The following is a 16,835-nucleotide window of genomic DNA, read 5'->3' on the forward strand; positions in this document are numbered from 1 at the left end:
GCACCTGAACTGAAGAGGATAGCCAATGTTAGCTCCACTGAAACTGACCTAGCTTTGGCTAAGCTAGCATGTGTTAATGTTAAAAGTCGGCTGTTTTCCTAGACATCTACCTCCCGCCTCTGTCTCCAGTGTTTCCCCAGGTACGGCAGCACAAATTCCTACTGGTTCAGACTTCTGGGTCCCAAAAAAATATTTAAAAGTGTATTTTTATGTCTGTTGGCTAGCTTAATTTTGGCGGCTTCTCTTTAATTAGTAAAACCCTTTCAGACGTTATAGTAGGCTTTTGCGCATGCGCACTGACCGACATGGCTTACTGGTATTCTTAATGCAAAGGAGTCATTTTAATGTTATTATCATGGAAATATAACATGTATTTGTTATATTTCTTATACATGTTAAATTATATGTATAATGCATCCATGGTTATTATCTTGACATGTGTGTTTGATGATGTCAAAATGTCTGCCATGAAGAGGGTGAATAAGTTAATCATCTGAAACTGAAATCACTCCAGCATTTTGCCCCATCCACCCTTCACAGCAGGGCTAAAAACATACAGTATTTTTATTTAAAAACAAACAAACTGATATAGATAAATGTATTAGGTATCTCAGATCAAGTCTTTATATTTAAATGCATAGTCTTACTGGCAGTCACAAACATATGACCACATTTTTCGAAAATGTGTAGCTGTATTCTCTCACATTACCATCGACGAAGTCATTTCATCTTGTTCCTCAACTCTAAAACCTAGAAACGTATGAAGAAATGTTTGTAGGATCCTCCTGCTTCCTTCCAACTCACTGCTCACTTTCATGTTTTTCCACACATATACACCCAGTTGTTACTGTTTGTTGAAGTTGGATAAAAAAAAATTGCCTTTTTTGGTACTTTATACACAACACTCAGTCACAAGGGATTTTATGACCTAAAATCTTACCCAGGGATTTTGTAGCATTTTCCCAAAAGACCTTTGTTATTGTGCAATCCAAAACCATGTGGAACAAGTTGTCAACAAACATCAAGTCACAATACCTTCTTATACAATTTGACAGGAGTGAGAAATAATCTATTTATAGAGTTATAAACCTCCCAACTACGATTCTAGTTTTCATTTTCAGCTGAGCTCATGATCAGTACTGGTGCCATTTATTTTCCAAATATTTCAAATTGCACTTCAGCATACTATTTGAGCCAATGTTTTTTGTTACTTTACACTTCTGGTTTTGTAATACTTCTCCTTATTCATTAGTGTCAGTGTGTTTACATCTTGTCTGATGAAACAATCTGTAAATGACATGATGGAAATCTTGTCACTCTGGTTCTCTCCATGTACTTCACATCTACTTTCTGTGACTTGTTGAAAGTTATTCTGGGAATCTGAAGAAATAGGACTCATAAGGGGATTTAGATGAAGTAGGGTACCAACTAAATAAAAACAATCATCAAAAAACGCTCAAATGTACTGATACTTTGTCTGATCTGCATGTAAGAATATGAAGAAGTGGATTTGTCTTCTTAGTGTCTCCTCAGTGATGACTCACGCTGACTCTGATGTGCGATTACTACAGCACTTTGGGGAAAAAATGGAGCGTTCATTCCAAATACTTTGTTGCTTCAGATCTATTTATCTTCACATTGTGCTCTTTCTTGAGTCTTGAGTTTTCTTCACAGGCTGTTGTTTAAGAAACACCACCAGAAGACTGAAGACTGTGTTTGATGTTAAAAGCTGCACTTAGTTTGTGTTTTTAAAAGAAAATAACCCACAACAGTAGAGCAACCCAATTACAGAAGTTACAAGAGCATACTGTATATAGCCCTCAAGTCAGCAATGGAGACTATATGGGAGGCATGTATACATGATGTAATGCCTTAATTATGCTCAGTGTGCCAAAACTCATTTCACCGTTGAGAGCAAAAATGACTCTTTCAGGATTGCACTCTTAGTTCTGAACCTTACTACAACACAAATCTGGTATAATGGCGAAGCATATAAAGGAAAAACAGGGTTCAAGTACAGATGAGAAAAAGAAAAACAGTGGTTTCATTTCAATTGTTTATTAAGATATAAAGCAGGCACATGAATACAAGAAACATGTGCACTAATAAGTCAGCTCTCAATAACAAAAAAATCCACAGCAAAGTAGTTTGATATCACTCAAGATTCAAATCCAAACTCAAATACAGCAAGAGACAAAGTGTGAGGAAGAACTCATTGAAAAACACTCTGGAAATGCTTGGTTTCTACAGTAAAAAAAAATCCATCTGTCAAATAACCATACAAGCCCATCCTTCTGCAGTTCACAGATGTCAAACTATCAAGACAAAAATTCAGCCCCGAGACCAAAGCAGCAGGATTTCAAAGCCTCGCTGTACACCAATGCACCACTATGCAGGAGTATACTATGTATGACTGGGAAAAAGGCTCCACAGAGCAGCTACATCTTCTGATTAATTTAAAGCTCCTACACCAACTTGTTCCAACTTCCTTATAAAGACTGTGCATGACATCAAATCTTGATTACTGTTCAAGCTTCAAGACAAGTAATACAAACAATAAGCAAGAGTTTAAAGTCGCTGAAATCCCCTCCTACCTCTAAGCTGTGGAGAGGAAACATATTGATCCCTCAATTTGGACACATTCTTATATTGTGGAGGTGTTTGGTCTCATTGTCAGTTAATGAAGCTTGTCGGCTTTAGAGAGGACCGACGCAGGGTCTACTCATTGTTTAGCCCACTGGGTTCTCCCAGACTCTGAGGAGTTGAGGCTTATTTACAAAGTTTGACTGAACTGGGTGGATCTGTGTGGTAGGATCAAGCACATGTACCAGGATGCAGCAAAACAGAAAGCTGGGGAAAATGTTGTCACTTTTGGTTTGCTGTATCGTGTGAACATGAAAAAAAAAACTTAATAAAACTTGAGATGTTTACATTTTAAGGAAAGGACATTTACCAGTCCAAATGTTCAAGGGGGTATACAGTTATCACTGAAAACATTGTTTAGGGTCATCTTAAACTTATTTGAACTGTTTATAGTGGCTTAACAAAGTATTTATAAACTTATAAAAATACAGGCACACATAGAAATATATTGACTTTGGTTCATTACAGCTGAACCTTATTTAAAATCTTACCAGTTAGCCCAGCACATCCAAATAAACTACAGTTATTGCCCAAGTTAAAACAAGGCAGTTGAGATTTTGCATAGTTGAGATTTGCAGTACAGAAGGTATATAGCCATGATCAAACATTATAGTTGAGAGAACCCACAGTGTTATTATAAAACTGGTTAGAATACTAAATAATCACAAGCCTCCTGGAATTAGTTCTTATAATATCTATGAAATCCACTCCCCTTCTCCCCATAAACAGGAAAGAAAAAAATGGGAAATGTACAAAAATGCTTTTGTCCAGTTGATTTCCCTCGAGCTGCATTTCCCAGAGAAGACACAGTTAATGCTACAGACTATAGCAAATGTGAACTTATGGAATAGAAATGAGGCAGTGTAGGAATATAATGGATCAAACAGACAAGCCGTCTATGCAAAGGTGGAACAAATATGATAAAACCTTTTCTTTTTGAAAGAATGACAAGCTCCATCTATATATAAACTCATTGGTCAATATTTTTGTGTTCCCTTGAATGGACAACAGGAGGAGTCTAGATGCTATCCATGGCTTTAAACTCGCTCAGAGCCTGCACGGGGTTGATATGCTTCTTTTGAGAGGATCTCTTGACTCTGTTGGTTTGGCCGTCATCCTGTTTCTCCCTCTTCACCAGAGGCTTCTTCTCAGGAGCTTTCATCCTCCAGGAGATAGCTGGCATGTTGAGGGCCTCCATGCCTTTGTTCTTCTGGTACTTAGTAGATGCAACATAGGATGCCTTGACAGTGGACACCACTGTGTTCATCAGGTTCTTTGCTGCTTGAATAAGGGACATGGCGCTGTCCAACTGAGCACATGAAAGAGAGGAGAACACACCAAGAGAAATGGTTAGCCTTGTAAAACAGTGAGGGCACAACCTGTTTTCGACTTTACATCTGTTTTGAATTTGAGTAAAAAGTAAACTGCTCCTGTGTTTCTCAAGTCTTCCAATTTTGTACTGCAAGTTTTCTGGGAGAATAACCGAGACCCAAGTGTTTGTACGGAGGAATTAGCGACCTTTCAGAGTTTGTCTGGCATACAAACAGATGTGAGAAATTTGAGAATAGGGAAAAAGGTCACACTAATTTAATCTCCACAATTTAATAGCCTCAGAGACGCTGGTGACACTTGACGTGGACTGTCAGAAGCATAGGCTCATTTCGGCTCTACAGAAAAGAGGGAGGAATTCATTACTTCCTGCACACAAAGGAAACCTATTTTAATTAATTTGACTGGCGACTAAGTGGTTAATTAATGCTTAAAAGGCTCTGTAAACATTGGTGTTGCAGTGTTATCTTAAGAGGTAATAAAGGTTAGGAAACATTTGGGCAACATTAGTCCTCTCACGCTCAGAGAAAGCCATTATTTCTCTTATCTGTTGATTCGATATTAAATATAAGCTGCAAATTACAGTGCAGAGAATGAATCATAAACTAATCACAACCAACAGCCAATGCCAGTAAGTCTTAGTATTTTTAATTTATTTGGGCAACACCAGATAATAAAACTTTAGAAAGTAGCCAATGAAATCCATTGATTTAATTATCTTTCTAGCTCAGAATTAAAGGTATCTTGTAGAGATTTAATTGTAAACAAACCCCCTTTCAGTTTCTCACCAAAATACACTGAATCCTTAAGGCTTCAGGATAAAACTGCCCTTTTAGTCTCATTTTACATGTCTACCCTTTTTTGTGAAGGTTTTGAAACCTGCAGTGTTTTCATCAGCCCCCCTGCAGTCCTCAAATAGTGTCATGTCAACTGATCTACTACTCTTCAGTTACTGTAGGGCCTTTCACACAATAAAGATAGTAAACTGTAGACAATGTGTCTGAGGTTAAAATGATGTTGAACTTACCCCAGAGACAACCAGCTCTCCCCCCAGGTTCTGCACCTCAGCCTTGACTTTGCTGCAGATGTTGAGCTGGTGGCAGTACAGGGCAATACGCTGCAGGTAGGCGAGGAGGTCCTGCTTACAGGTGGAGTCGGGGCACTACGAGACAGAAAAGACGTCATGTTTAACTAATGTGCTCGTTAGTAGGTATATAAGCACAAACAGGTCTGTGAATATAACACTACCTGCATGCAGGTTGAATGATGAATCAATTTCTGTCACTTTAGTCGTTTGCTGGCACGACTCAATCTGAATATTTATGTGATACTACAGACGCAATGATCTCACACTTTATCAAGATGAGTTAGTAGCAGCGTGACAGGTAAGGTAGACACCCACATTAGGGACGTGCTCAGAGCCAAACTGACAAACACACGCCCACAACCTGGTAGATTGATAACTCATCTTCACAGGGTTAAGCATGATCAAGTCACACGGAATGCAAATTCTATTAGGAGGAAAACACGGCTGTCAATCACTGAATTTTAGGTGGTGGTAATGATCCTGTGTGAAAGTCTTTTTGGAAACAAAATTACTTGATCCAAAGTGTAAACAGCAGCCCTGTTCATAGATTTATCCCAGCTGTCAGTTCTGGGAAAAATGTTTGAGAACCCTCTTTCCCAACAATTTGAACAATGACTTAAGTTGTGTAGGTGTGAATACACTGCTCAGGGTTAGAAAAGCACTCAAACAGGCCTCACCAATTTCAATTAAATCTAAGAAGACACATGTAATGGATGAGAGGAAGTTTAAAATGTTTAGCAAAACAATTTTGAGACCATGGGTTCAATACCAAGTTGGAAAAGCCTTGTATTGTTGCTTCCTAGTCAGCTAGGAACCCAACTCAAAATACATTGGAGCCATAAAAAACTCATCAACTTTGAGAAATCCAATACATTACCATAAACCCCACTTGGAAGTGGCAGCATGTGAAGTGCCTCACAAATGCATCTCATTTAGCATTGGCAATCTTTTTGAATTATTTCATCTCATCATAATTAGACTCGGGTTTTACCTTGGAACGCCATTTCCAATCCCTCTTCTAGTCTGCTAAACAAGCCCCCTGCCAGCATAGTAATTAGGCCACAGTGCTCTTCTTAGTTGCTCATCAAGTCAGAGATGTAAACACCCTGATAGGGCTTTGATGCTTTACATCAGATGGTAAGTGTCAGCATAGTGACCAGACACAAACGGTATGTCAGCAATGACCGTGACATGGTGAGGCCGACTCCGTTACACATAATCAGCGGCTGGCAGCTTTTAACAAACTATAACTGTGAAAAGCACCAGTGTGACCATGCGAGTGAGCGTGCCAAGAGCAAATACTAGCTAAAACACCGCTGTTTGCAGGTGCTTGGCTGTCTGGAGGAGGAGTCCGCTGGCAGCTGTTGATTGTGAGAGCAAGGAAAAGGTGAACACGAGGTAATAGCAGCCAATCTTTTAATTGGCGGGATCTCTGCACGACGGAGCTGATGAGCGCTGAGAAACTCAACTGTGCAAGAGTGTTTGAATGCAAAATCAAGATACATTTCCTCTTGCTGTAAGTGAGCAAATCACACTGAGAGGACGTGTCTCAATAATGGCCATTACCACTACTAAAGTGAACTGATCCACAGATGGTGAGGAAATTCCTGTTTTCTCTATGCAAAAGATTTTTTCGACACTACCAAAAGACTAGGACTTATTATGTGTCTAATCCTGCTGAGCGCGTCAGTATCCCTGGTGTGAGTGCAGAGCGCTCCGCTGAATATCGTGCACTCACTCTGAGACATGTAGATGCATGCATCTCGGTAGAACCGTGCTCGTTCATACAGCATATATCAGAGTGATGGGGAGCTATAGTAGGATAAGGACACTTCCTTTCACCCTGCTCAGAGAAACCTACCCTATGTGCATACATCAATACAAAGTTAAAGGTCACAAAAACAACTAAACCCATTTCAATGATGTCTTCCTTTATTGAGAGCTCTATAGATGTCCTGTGACAATATTAATAAAACTGTTCTCCATCGCGACCATCCACTACTGATTAATCGAAGGATGGGTGAAGTAGAGAGGAGGGAAATGTACGAGTTGACATTCTATTAAAGAAAGGTATGCAAGAGGAGATGAGGAGAGAGAGTGCTGGAGGGGATGATCATCACACAGGAGAGGAGTTAATACATGGCTGAGAGACTGGAGAAAATGTGAGATGGAGGAAGGTTGGAAAAAAAGAGGAAAGAACCAGGGAGAAATAAGTAGTTGGAGAAAAGACGAGGATGAAGAGAGAGCCAGAGGGGGAACGGTATGGAGGAGTAAATAAGGGGGAGAAATCCAACCGGGGGAACGGGACGTAGACAGGAGGATTCAACTGTAGTTGGGAGGGGGTTTTAAGTAAGTATGAGAGAGAGAGAGAGAGAGAGAGAGAGAGAGAGAGAGAGAGAGAGAGAGAGAGAGAGAGAGAGAGAGAGAGAGAGAAAGAGAGAGAGAGAGTGTGTGTGTGTGTGTGTGCCCGCGCATGCACAGACGCACACATGCTATGGCAAAGACCTCGGATGAAGCTGAATGCAGCAGCCATGCTAATGAGGGCTTGGGGAAGTATTCAGACGGCTGAGAGCAGGGCACTGTGAAAGCATCACTTGTGCTCGTACTCAGCTCAGCTGCTGGCTTCACTCAGCACTCAGGAAACTCTGCAAGGCTGCTCTGACTGTGACATGTGAATACATAAGTTGCACAGAGAAGAGACAAGAACACCTTGGATTGTTTCAGTAATGCAAATAGAGGTCTTATGTGATTAACTCAGGTGGTACTCAGAAACTAAAGCACCTCAAAGACCAAACTACTTTCACTGTACTGTATTCATGTTCCTAGATCCATCAGTAGGTAACACACATTTTAACAAGGAAACTTAGGTCTCTGCTTTTATACTTAATGGTATGGTAAATGGACTTTTATTTATTTATATCATACTGTTTTTTTGGCCGCTCAAAGGGCTCTACAACATTTACCCATTCACACACATTTATACACTGATGGCAGAGGCTGCCATGCAAGGAGCCGAGCTGCTCATCAGGAGTGATACAGTGCTCTCTATCTAAAGCTCCCCCATGATGTTTCTATGCTCAGCCATTCACACAACCACTCACACACAGTCATCAGGAGCAATTTGGAGTTCAATATCTTGCCCGGGCACAACTCTGACACATCATGTAGGTGTGACTGATTGAAAATCACATCTAGCCTCACAATTCATTTGTATTTCACAAAACAAAATTTGCTCCAGTGTGAAAAAGAATGGGATCATCACTCTTGTTCCAGTGACTAATACTCTCCTTTTATAGTGACTTCAACCATTAGAGCCCATCATTCTAATTCCCACCCCCCGTCTTGTCCTGAGTGCCGCTGTGAAATGTTCCTCAAATTGGATGTGATGATATAGCCTCTTGCTCGTTTCCCCACAAGCTATGCGGTCAGTTATGGACTGGGACAGTTAACCTTGCTTGGTCAGCCACTCTGGTGAGGTGGCAAATCAGGAGGAGGCGCAATATACACACACAGTGTTTTGATATCTTTTCAAGGCAAAAGAATAGAAAAGGTGAGTCACCATGTTTCAAAAAGGAGCCGGCAGTACATGTAGAAATGTCAATGATTCTTGGAGAGTTGTTCTGGTCTCTTCAGTGCTGGCTTTAAGTGCCATCTCAGAAAAATAAAGGTGAAACATCAAAGTTTGGTCAAAGGGTGGTGGATCATTATTCCAACTGCTTAATTGAATCTCTTCAGTAACAATGGCTTACACAACTTTTAGGATATTCCATATTCATGAGGGTCTCACTTTGTAAGTGTGTGGGTTGCTCTTCCTTAGCATTTAAGCTGTTGCTCTACACAGGGTTCAGTCTAAAACAAAAGCAAAAATCTTTTTTTCCCTTGACAACATAAAGCCCACAGAATAAGAGAAAGAAATGAGGCAATAAGAATGACAGAGCAGGATGTTGAACAAAAGGATTTCACTGGGCTATGTGTTGGGTAATGTCCATGATATAAATGATGATCAGGAAGGTCAGGTCCCATCATTGGAAATGCCATGCAGTTCCTCTGAATTCCATTATACAGAGCTGAGACAGAGGCAGAGCCACTGTGCTGCTGCCGCCCAATACTGACCTTTCAGGACGCATCACCCAGAGGAAATGCCAATTTCCGATATTTACTGACACGGCAGCATTCTAATGTGCCGCTGCTGGCAAAGTGTTGGGGAGTGCCACAGGGCTGAGAATACAGAGGTGTTTTCTGATATGTTTTGTTTTTCAGTCACTTCCTGTCATGAGAAAAGTGATACTCCCAATATTCTCAGATCTAAGTGAGGTGACTTTGAATGTTTTTGCTTTGAGTCCTCATTGCCTGTTGCTTTATCCTTTACACTTTGGTCTGGTTATCCAGAGAGCCAGAGAAAATACCGCTAAATGGCTAAAAAGAAAACGTTTTTATTTCCCCAAGTAAACTGATAACTATGCCTCAGTCCTATAAATCATCCCATATCATAACGCGCTGACAGGCCAATTTGTTCTCCTGCCACAGTTAAAAGACAAGCTCAAACAAACACAAAAACCTTCATTCAGGCGAGCTTCGCTGTGTGGCGTGGCTAGATCATCATAGCTCAAAGGGAAGAAAACAAATTTAAAACCTCAGAGCAGCCAGCACATTTTGCCATGTGGTTTTACAGCTCCAACATACAAAACATCTCTCAGGTAGAGGAGAAAAAAAAAAGGAAAAAAAATCAAGACATTTGTGTGTCTGTGTTTTTGGTGGAGGGCTGTGGATTATTAACTGTGCCTAAACATGAGAAAGGACCTTCAGGATGAGAAGTCACCAGGAACCTTATCTGGCATTACACATCAAAACTGCCACAGGAGTTGCAGGGATGCATAGATAGGTTTTTTTACAGTGTGCTGACTGCCATTTGGAAAAACAGTGCGACTGAGATCTATTGCATAGTTTAAAGAGATAGAGGAAACAAAGCACTGGAAAGAACATTCTGTTATGTTAGGTGAAAACTGAACTAAGATAGCGGAATTGGAAATGATCCATTTTAAGCTGTGTGCCTAAGATACATCAAGATGAATTCATTGTAATATAAATAATGTTTCATATATTACACCGAATTTAAAACCTGAAAACAGTAGCGGTGAAAAGAATGGCAAAAACTGAAGCATCATTCTCCAGACAGATGAGAGGGCTGTGAGAAGTGGAAAATTTAGAGGTTTTACTGAACAGAGCAGAATCATTCCATCCACCTATTCACAAGACTTTTGGTGAAGTTGAGTGTGGTGGAGTATTCTGTACACAGAATGTGTTCGTTAATGTGCTGTTCATTAGATTTCCTCCGTCTGGTCATGATTCTGTTACCATTGATGGCTAAATATAAATCTGCCATGGTCTACCAATATCAATCAAGATCAATTTCAAACAGAGTGATGATAGCCAGATCTCTCCTCGTTGCATCTGCTAAAAAAGATGCTCCATATTTGCGTGGGGCCAATTCAATCACACCGGCACTTGGGAATGTTAATGTGACATTGAAGCAGACAGGGAGTCTGGCTATGACAGGAGAAAATCAAGCTGGGGGCAAGCCAAAAACGGCCGACTTTAGAGGTAACCACAGGGACTAATTAAATGGCCCTCATCAATTTTTAATGTTCAGGCTGCACCTGTCAGTCAGCCATTTCACTGTAGTACTTGTAAGCAAAATTGTTCACTTAGCACAGCTGCTACAGAGCAGTAAAGTACATACAGGCATGCTGAAACATTTATACTTTTAACTTTTGGACATTTGGACTTTGACTTTTATTTTGCTAGACTGCCTTGTTGGCTCACTTCATACCTGACTGCTCCAAAACCTCAGATTTGCATTTTCAGGTTGAAAGACAAAGACTATACCTGAGGCCTTCATGGCTTTATAGAAATGTATTCAATAGCTATACACAACACAGCCTGCCCAAATGTATCCATTTTGAATAAAACGGCTGTCTGTCTTTGGCCGTTCGCTCCACGTTCCTTTAAAATGGATTCTCCATCTCTAAGAGCTCTTTGGATAACAAAGGTGGCCCCTTTCAAGGCCAACCTCTTTTTACCTGGCCTTCAGGATGGACAAAAAACATTAAAACATTGAATTGTCATGGGTAAACGCATTTCAAAACAATCAATTGGGAGTTGATATATTTTCTCAACCAGCAAATTAGGTGGGCTATACTTGGTTGAGCTGAACTGCAGTTGGCTGAGGGCTGACCCTTGAACTGCTGAGCTGAGAATTTGTGGGCTCTCTGGGTGATTCTGCTCCTCTACCACTGCAGTAGGTAATTTACAGCCCTGTCTGCTGTAAAGCGTCTAGGGCCAGAGCGGGGATTAGACTGTGACCAGCAACAGAGCCCATGGATCACCATAAATCTCTGCTGATTGAATGCAAATTGGAAAAGTACACTATGTATGTCAGTATACATCATGAGAATAAAGCTTGCACAACACACACACGGCTAGCACATGCCCATTCTCTAAATATGCAAGCCTTATTTTATGTGCATGTTTTTGTATGTGTACATGCAAGTGTTTATGTGGCGAGCAGGCAAGCAGCAGAAATTTATGGGCTACATAGTGGCTAACACATTTGCATTATAAATCTCAATTACATAGCATTATTTGTTTACCAGCCTGCTCAGATGGAATTCTCATAAGGTGCCCTGCAGAGGAGGGTCATAAATTCTTAATAAACTGCAGTGCAGACCTTTGTACGGCACTGACCTAAATCCTGCAGCTCATCTCTGCACTACATTCATTTCTTTAAACTTTAACAAGGCTCTATTACACATATTAAACTGTTTTTCAGAAAACACCCAACTAGACCATGTCCACCTGCGTTTCTCTGTTGAACACAATATGCACGAACCAAAACACGCAATGACACAGTCTTGCAAAGGAAAATGTGGGGTGAGATGCTGTGCTATCAGTCAGGGACCATCTGCCGATGTGTTTTATATGAGGAGTAAACCCTCATAGGCCCTGCAGGCCAGAGGCACAGAGCACAAGTGATTAATATGCCTAGGTTAATGAGGAGTCCCAGCAACGCCTTTGCTCCTCTGACTTTCCGTCAGTATGTGAGCATCTCGGTGGTGATTCACTTAACTATTGCTGTTGGAGTATTTGGACCGTTCTAACATGCCATGCTTTTGCTGTCAGTGGGCCTGTGGCATCTCCTGCTCTGTTAGAGATACGGCCCTAAATATAAACTGCCTGGGTAAATAAATAAATTTTAAAAAACTGCCACCTGGCAATTATACTGCTAATTAAAAGGCGAAGCACTCTTAATGGATTCATCTCTCAGGAGGGATGTTCCTCTCTCCACACAAAAGCACTCCCCCACTTCTTTCTACCTCTTCTATCTCTCCCATCATTTGCCTCCCCTCCACCCCGTGTCCATCCCTGGGAGCCCTGGCTGATGTGTTACGGGTGAGTGTCGCCTGGCCTGCTAGTGTTTTGGTCTCTGCTGAGAGAGAAAGGCTAAGAGGGACAGCTGGATGGGTTCAGAGGCTGGAGGGGTCCTCACTCTTGGCAAAGACTTCTGTTCCAACAGCCAAAGCTCTTCATTTATTCATACGTTGAGTGCTTCAAACCCCAAAATCCCCTAATAGTGTACACAGACACAAACATACACATGCAAAGAAGAAAAGATAAAGAAACAAGTACTTACAAATGGCTGGAGATGGGAGAATAAAACAGTCAACCAAATCTAACACATCCATACACATGTGCTTGCAGAGAGGCAGGCCAGCCAACAGCCACGTTCGTATAGGCATACACACGCACTCACGCATGCACGCACGCACGCACGCACACACACACACACACACACACACACACGCTCATACACCTGCACAGTTGCCCATCTGTTTTCTTTGGGGGATAACACTGTTTTCATTAAAGTGAATAAGCATCTTCAAAAGCAGCAGTGAGGCATAAAAAAGTCACTTTCCAGAACAGCTTATTCCCTATTCGGATGATTCGGATGCAATTAGGTCAGAACAGATCAGACTTTTACTTTGTGATAGACGTGGGCCTGTAATATTAAGGATCTGAGGGCACCTTAAATAAAATATCAGATGTGCAGGGCTCTTGGAGGCCAGCAGCTCATTATGTCAGTGTATGAGGGAGAGATCTATGCTGAAAGCTAAATGCAGGTGTTTCCAGTATGTGTTGGCATAATTGAAACCCCTGATCGTTCACCACTGAGACAAAGGTACTTGATATACCTCTTACATCCCCTTTGAATGTGAGCCAATTTTTTTTTCTCCAGTATCAGCAGATGTGGAATATGTTTCACAAGTGCCCCAGCAGCCGCATCACATCTCTTCTCAATACACAAACAACCGGCAGAAAAAAGCTATGATGTAAAACTACATAATCCTTAAATCAATTATTAACCACAGCCTTGTGTACATAAACCTAGACTGTTTAGAGACAAATATTTACTTACTGTGCAAAACAGATTCAAACAGATTCATTAATGACCAATGCATAGCGTTAAAATCACTGTCTTGTAGTCAGCCATGAATCATTCAATCTGAATGATCTCATTACTTAACAAAGAGGCTTTATGCTGTTGCAACACTTTGCCAACATATCAGTTGAGATGTCAACAAAACCAGAGTAAAAGACAGACTGCCAAACGCCTCCAATCTTATAGAAATGAAATCTTACAGCAAACATCTTAAGCCATTGTGTGCCTTCCTGAGCACATGTTCTCGGATAGAAGTAGAAGAAACCCACAGCTGTTATGTTTTAACCAAAGACGCAAGCATTGTCTTTACGAGAGAAGACCTCAATCTGACAACCATGTCTGGTTGCAGACATCAAAACTAAACTCTTCCATGATTTAACAACAAAATGTATACATATTGCAGTCACAGAGGCAGTAAGTCTCTGCCCAAGAGATGGTCCATGAATAAGTTGGGGGATAAATCATGTACAGTGTCTCCCTGAGGTGTGGTACAGTGCAAGTATTTAAGTGAAATATGAGGCCATGGATAATTGAATGTGTGTTTCCCTATGTCAAGGACCATAGTCTCTTGAGTAAGGGATAGATGTGGAGAGATGATGGAATCGGGAATTGGGGAGTGCGAGATGGAGAACCAAGAGAAGGGGGGAGTGTTTGATCAAGAAAGAAATTGGTGAAGACTGGTAAGGAGTGTCTCATGAATAACACAAATCATAGCGGTTGTTAACATCTGAAAAGCAGTGCCATGCCAAGCTTTTTACTTGGATTTGCTCCAAAATATGCAAATGAGAAATTTTTTTTATAATAATGAAATAAAAAAGCATTTCTGCAAAAAAAAAAGTAAAAAATCATGTACTGAATGTTTTTTAGCCGACATGGCTTCAAGTAATAAGGAATATACCAAAAGAAAAGTTTGTCTCCTATGCTGAGCTTTTAAATGTGGCTCACATGCAAACACCGTTAAGGAAATTTAAAAACAAAAGGCAGGCATGTCAAGATGCAATCACTATGAAAGCTTTGTTTATTTTCAAACTCAGTGTGAGCGCAGCAGCACGCAGAGATGTCAGTTCCTTCAGAAACACGGGCTGAGAACAAGTCGCGCATTTGGGTAATGAAGATTGCTCATAATGCCACATAATGTCAACTTCTGTACTGTAGACTGAATGGTCATGACTTAGTAGATAGTAAGTTGAACTTCTGTGGTAAAGTAGTGAGTATCACAATAATGACAAATAACTGATAGACATTTGACGGATCATTTTTCTGGCAGGAGAAGGATTAGTGACGTGTGCTCTTGTTTTCTAACAGCAGTTATGCACACTTACATCACCACTTCACAACAGGTAGGTGAAGTTGATATGAAACTGGAGAAGAGTTTGAAATCTGTCTTTTTACAATAGACATAATCAGCATTATGTAACAAAGGCAAGTGAGTAATTTTCCTTTATCTTTTGTGTAGCTGCACTTGTTGCTAATTTATTGAGTGCTGACAACATCGATGTGGCACATTGATACAATTCTAATTATATATTGGGTTTGCTAGCACAAAGGTGTAGATTACACTAAACCCTTTGGAATGGAGCTTCATTAACGACTTACATTGTCAGCGATGGTGCGGCCCAGCTTGTCCATTCTTGATCCAGCCTCGGCAATTTTCTTGGCAGCACTGATGACATCAGACGTATTCTTCAGTGGCCCTTTCCCCCTGGGGAGAAAACAGTGGAAAGATCAGTCACCGTTTCTGATCTACTGCAGCCTCGTTCAATATGCAGGACCAGCATCTCAGTCATGGTGTGCCTGTTTGTTTTTTATCGGTCAGAGGCGAGTATGGACTGGAAAGCGTGACTTCAGGGAATAATTTATGGAGACGTCACAGACATACACGTGTATGCTGGTGCACAGATGATCCTACTTACACATACGGGTATCATATAGTTCAGTCAGAGCTGGTTAAGTTTTGCAACCCATTAAATGAAGACGGGCATCTTTCACGCTCAGGGCTGTGCATAAAGAATGGGACCATGACATTGTATAGTGACACTCTTTTGCAGCACTATTAACCCCGCCTACAAAATGTGGTGTTAAACTCATGTTTCACTGTAGTTTTAGCATATGATAAACAAACATACTGGTAATATGCGTTGAGAAAAATGGCAGCTCTATCATACTCAGGAATTCTGAAAACCTGATTTAAGAGCCCATCATATGATAGTAGACAACAGTGCCATATGCTTTCAATCACAATAGAAATTCTAAATTCAATCTATTATGCTCTTTTTATTTAAGCAGCTGTGAAGGAGTTTTTCAAGGACCAAGAAGCAAATTGGACTGTTGGGGGGAAAATACTGAATGCACTAAAAAATGCTACACAGCATCTCTTCATTAGTGCGGCCGTTTTCATCCAGGTGTGGGACAAAGAAGGAGAGCCAAAGAAAAAAAGACAACTGGAAGTAGAGAGATGTTTTATTAAAAGCCTTTGGTCATTGTCCTTATGGTAAACATCCATTCTTGACCCTACTTCAGCCAAACTAAGCCCGTCCCAACAAGGGTTGGTCCAGCCCTGACCTGACCCACTGTAAGCTTGTCAGCCATTTGCGTTTTTTTTTTTTCCTGGCCCCACAAGGGACTCTGGGACACAGTTGGCAAGAGGCACAAATTGGATTCAAAGCTGCTCTCTCCAGGCTAAAAAATGAGCCATCCAACCCAGAACAGATGGAATTTTGTGTTCTGTTCTCTCGCTTCCTCTTCCCTCTGCTCCCATCTCCAACCCTTCCTCTCTTTTGCTCTCCCTCTGCTGCTCTGCTGTAAAGCAAGTCAGGGTCCTAGTGGAAGAGACCACGCGTCAGAGCACAGACTGGCAGCTCTCTGGGGACAAGTAAACCCCTGGAGACAACGCTGGAGGCATTGTGATGCGGTCTGGGGGAGAAAAAAGGCCTGGCATGGAGTGTTTTTAATAGCGTTGCAAGTGTAATGTTGTAGTCTGTCCCAATTAAAAACATCCCATCATAATGCATAAATACAGCAACCACTGATCTCTCCCTAACCACTGATTTCGTTTTTAAAAAGATCCCTGCTTTAGCCCCAAGAAATAAGGGGCAGCTACTAAATTTCCTCAACATATCCAGCCCAATAAGCCCAGTAGGACTGCCACGGTGTTGAAGTTTTCCCACTGACTAAGCTCGTGACAACACCGGTGTTATCCATTACACCAGGCTTTATGCAGGAAAAAACGCTCAGTTTCTGTGGAGCATTGTGTTAATTCACTACCAATGCAAACCGAAC

At 41.1% G+C, this 16,835-nt stretch overlaps 1 protein-coding gene across 1 annotated transcript in view; it reads right to left on the reverse strand.

Moving 5' to 3' along the window:
* Window positions 1-2,042: 2,042 nt before the first annotated feature.
* ctnna1 (catenin (cadherin-associated protein), alpha 1) overlaps window positions 2,043-16,835 on the reverse strand; it is a 78,095-nt gene continuing 63,302 nt past the window's right edge. The window contains exons 16-18 of the mRNA XM_073486651.1: window positions 15,153-15,258; window positions 5,000-5,134; window positions 2,043-3,952 (exon numbers count right to left, since the gene is read on the reverse strand). Coding sequence (XP_073342752.1) covers window positions 3,662-3,952; window positions 5,000-5,134; window positions 15,153-15,258 — 532 coding nt within the window. The 3' untranslated portion in view covers window positions 2,043-3,661. The remainder of the gene's footprint in view (window positions 3,953-4,999; window positions 5,135-15,152; window positions 15,259-16,835) is intronic.

This window comes from Pagrus major, chromosome 18, assembly GCF_040436345.1.
Source record: "Pagrus major chromosome 18, Pma_NU_1.0".
Lineage (NCBI taxonomy): Eukaryota > Metazoa > Chordata > Actinopteri > Spariformes > Sparidae > Pagrus > Pagrus major.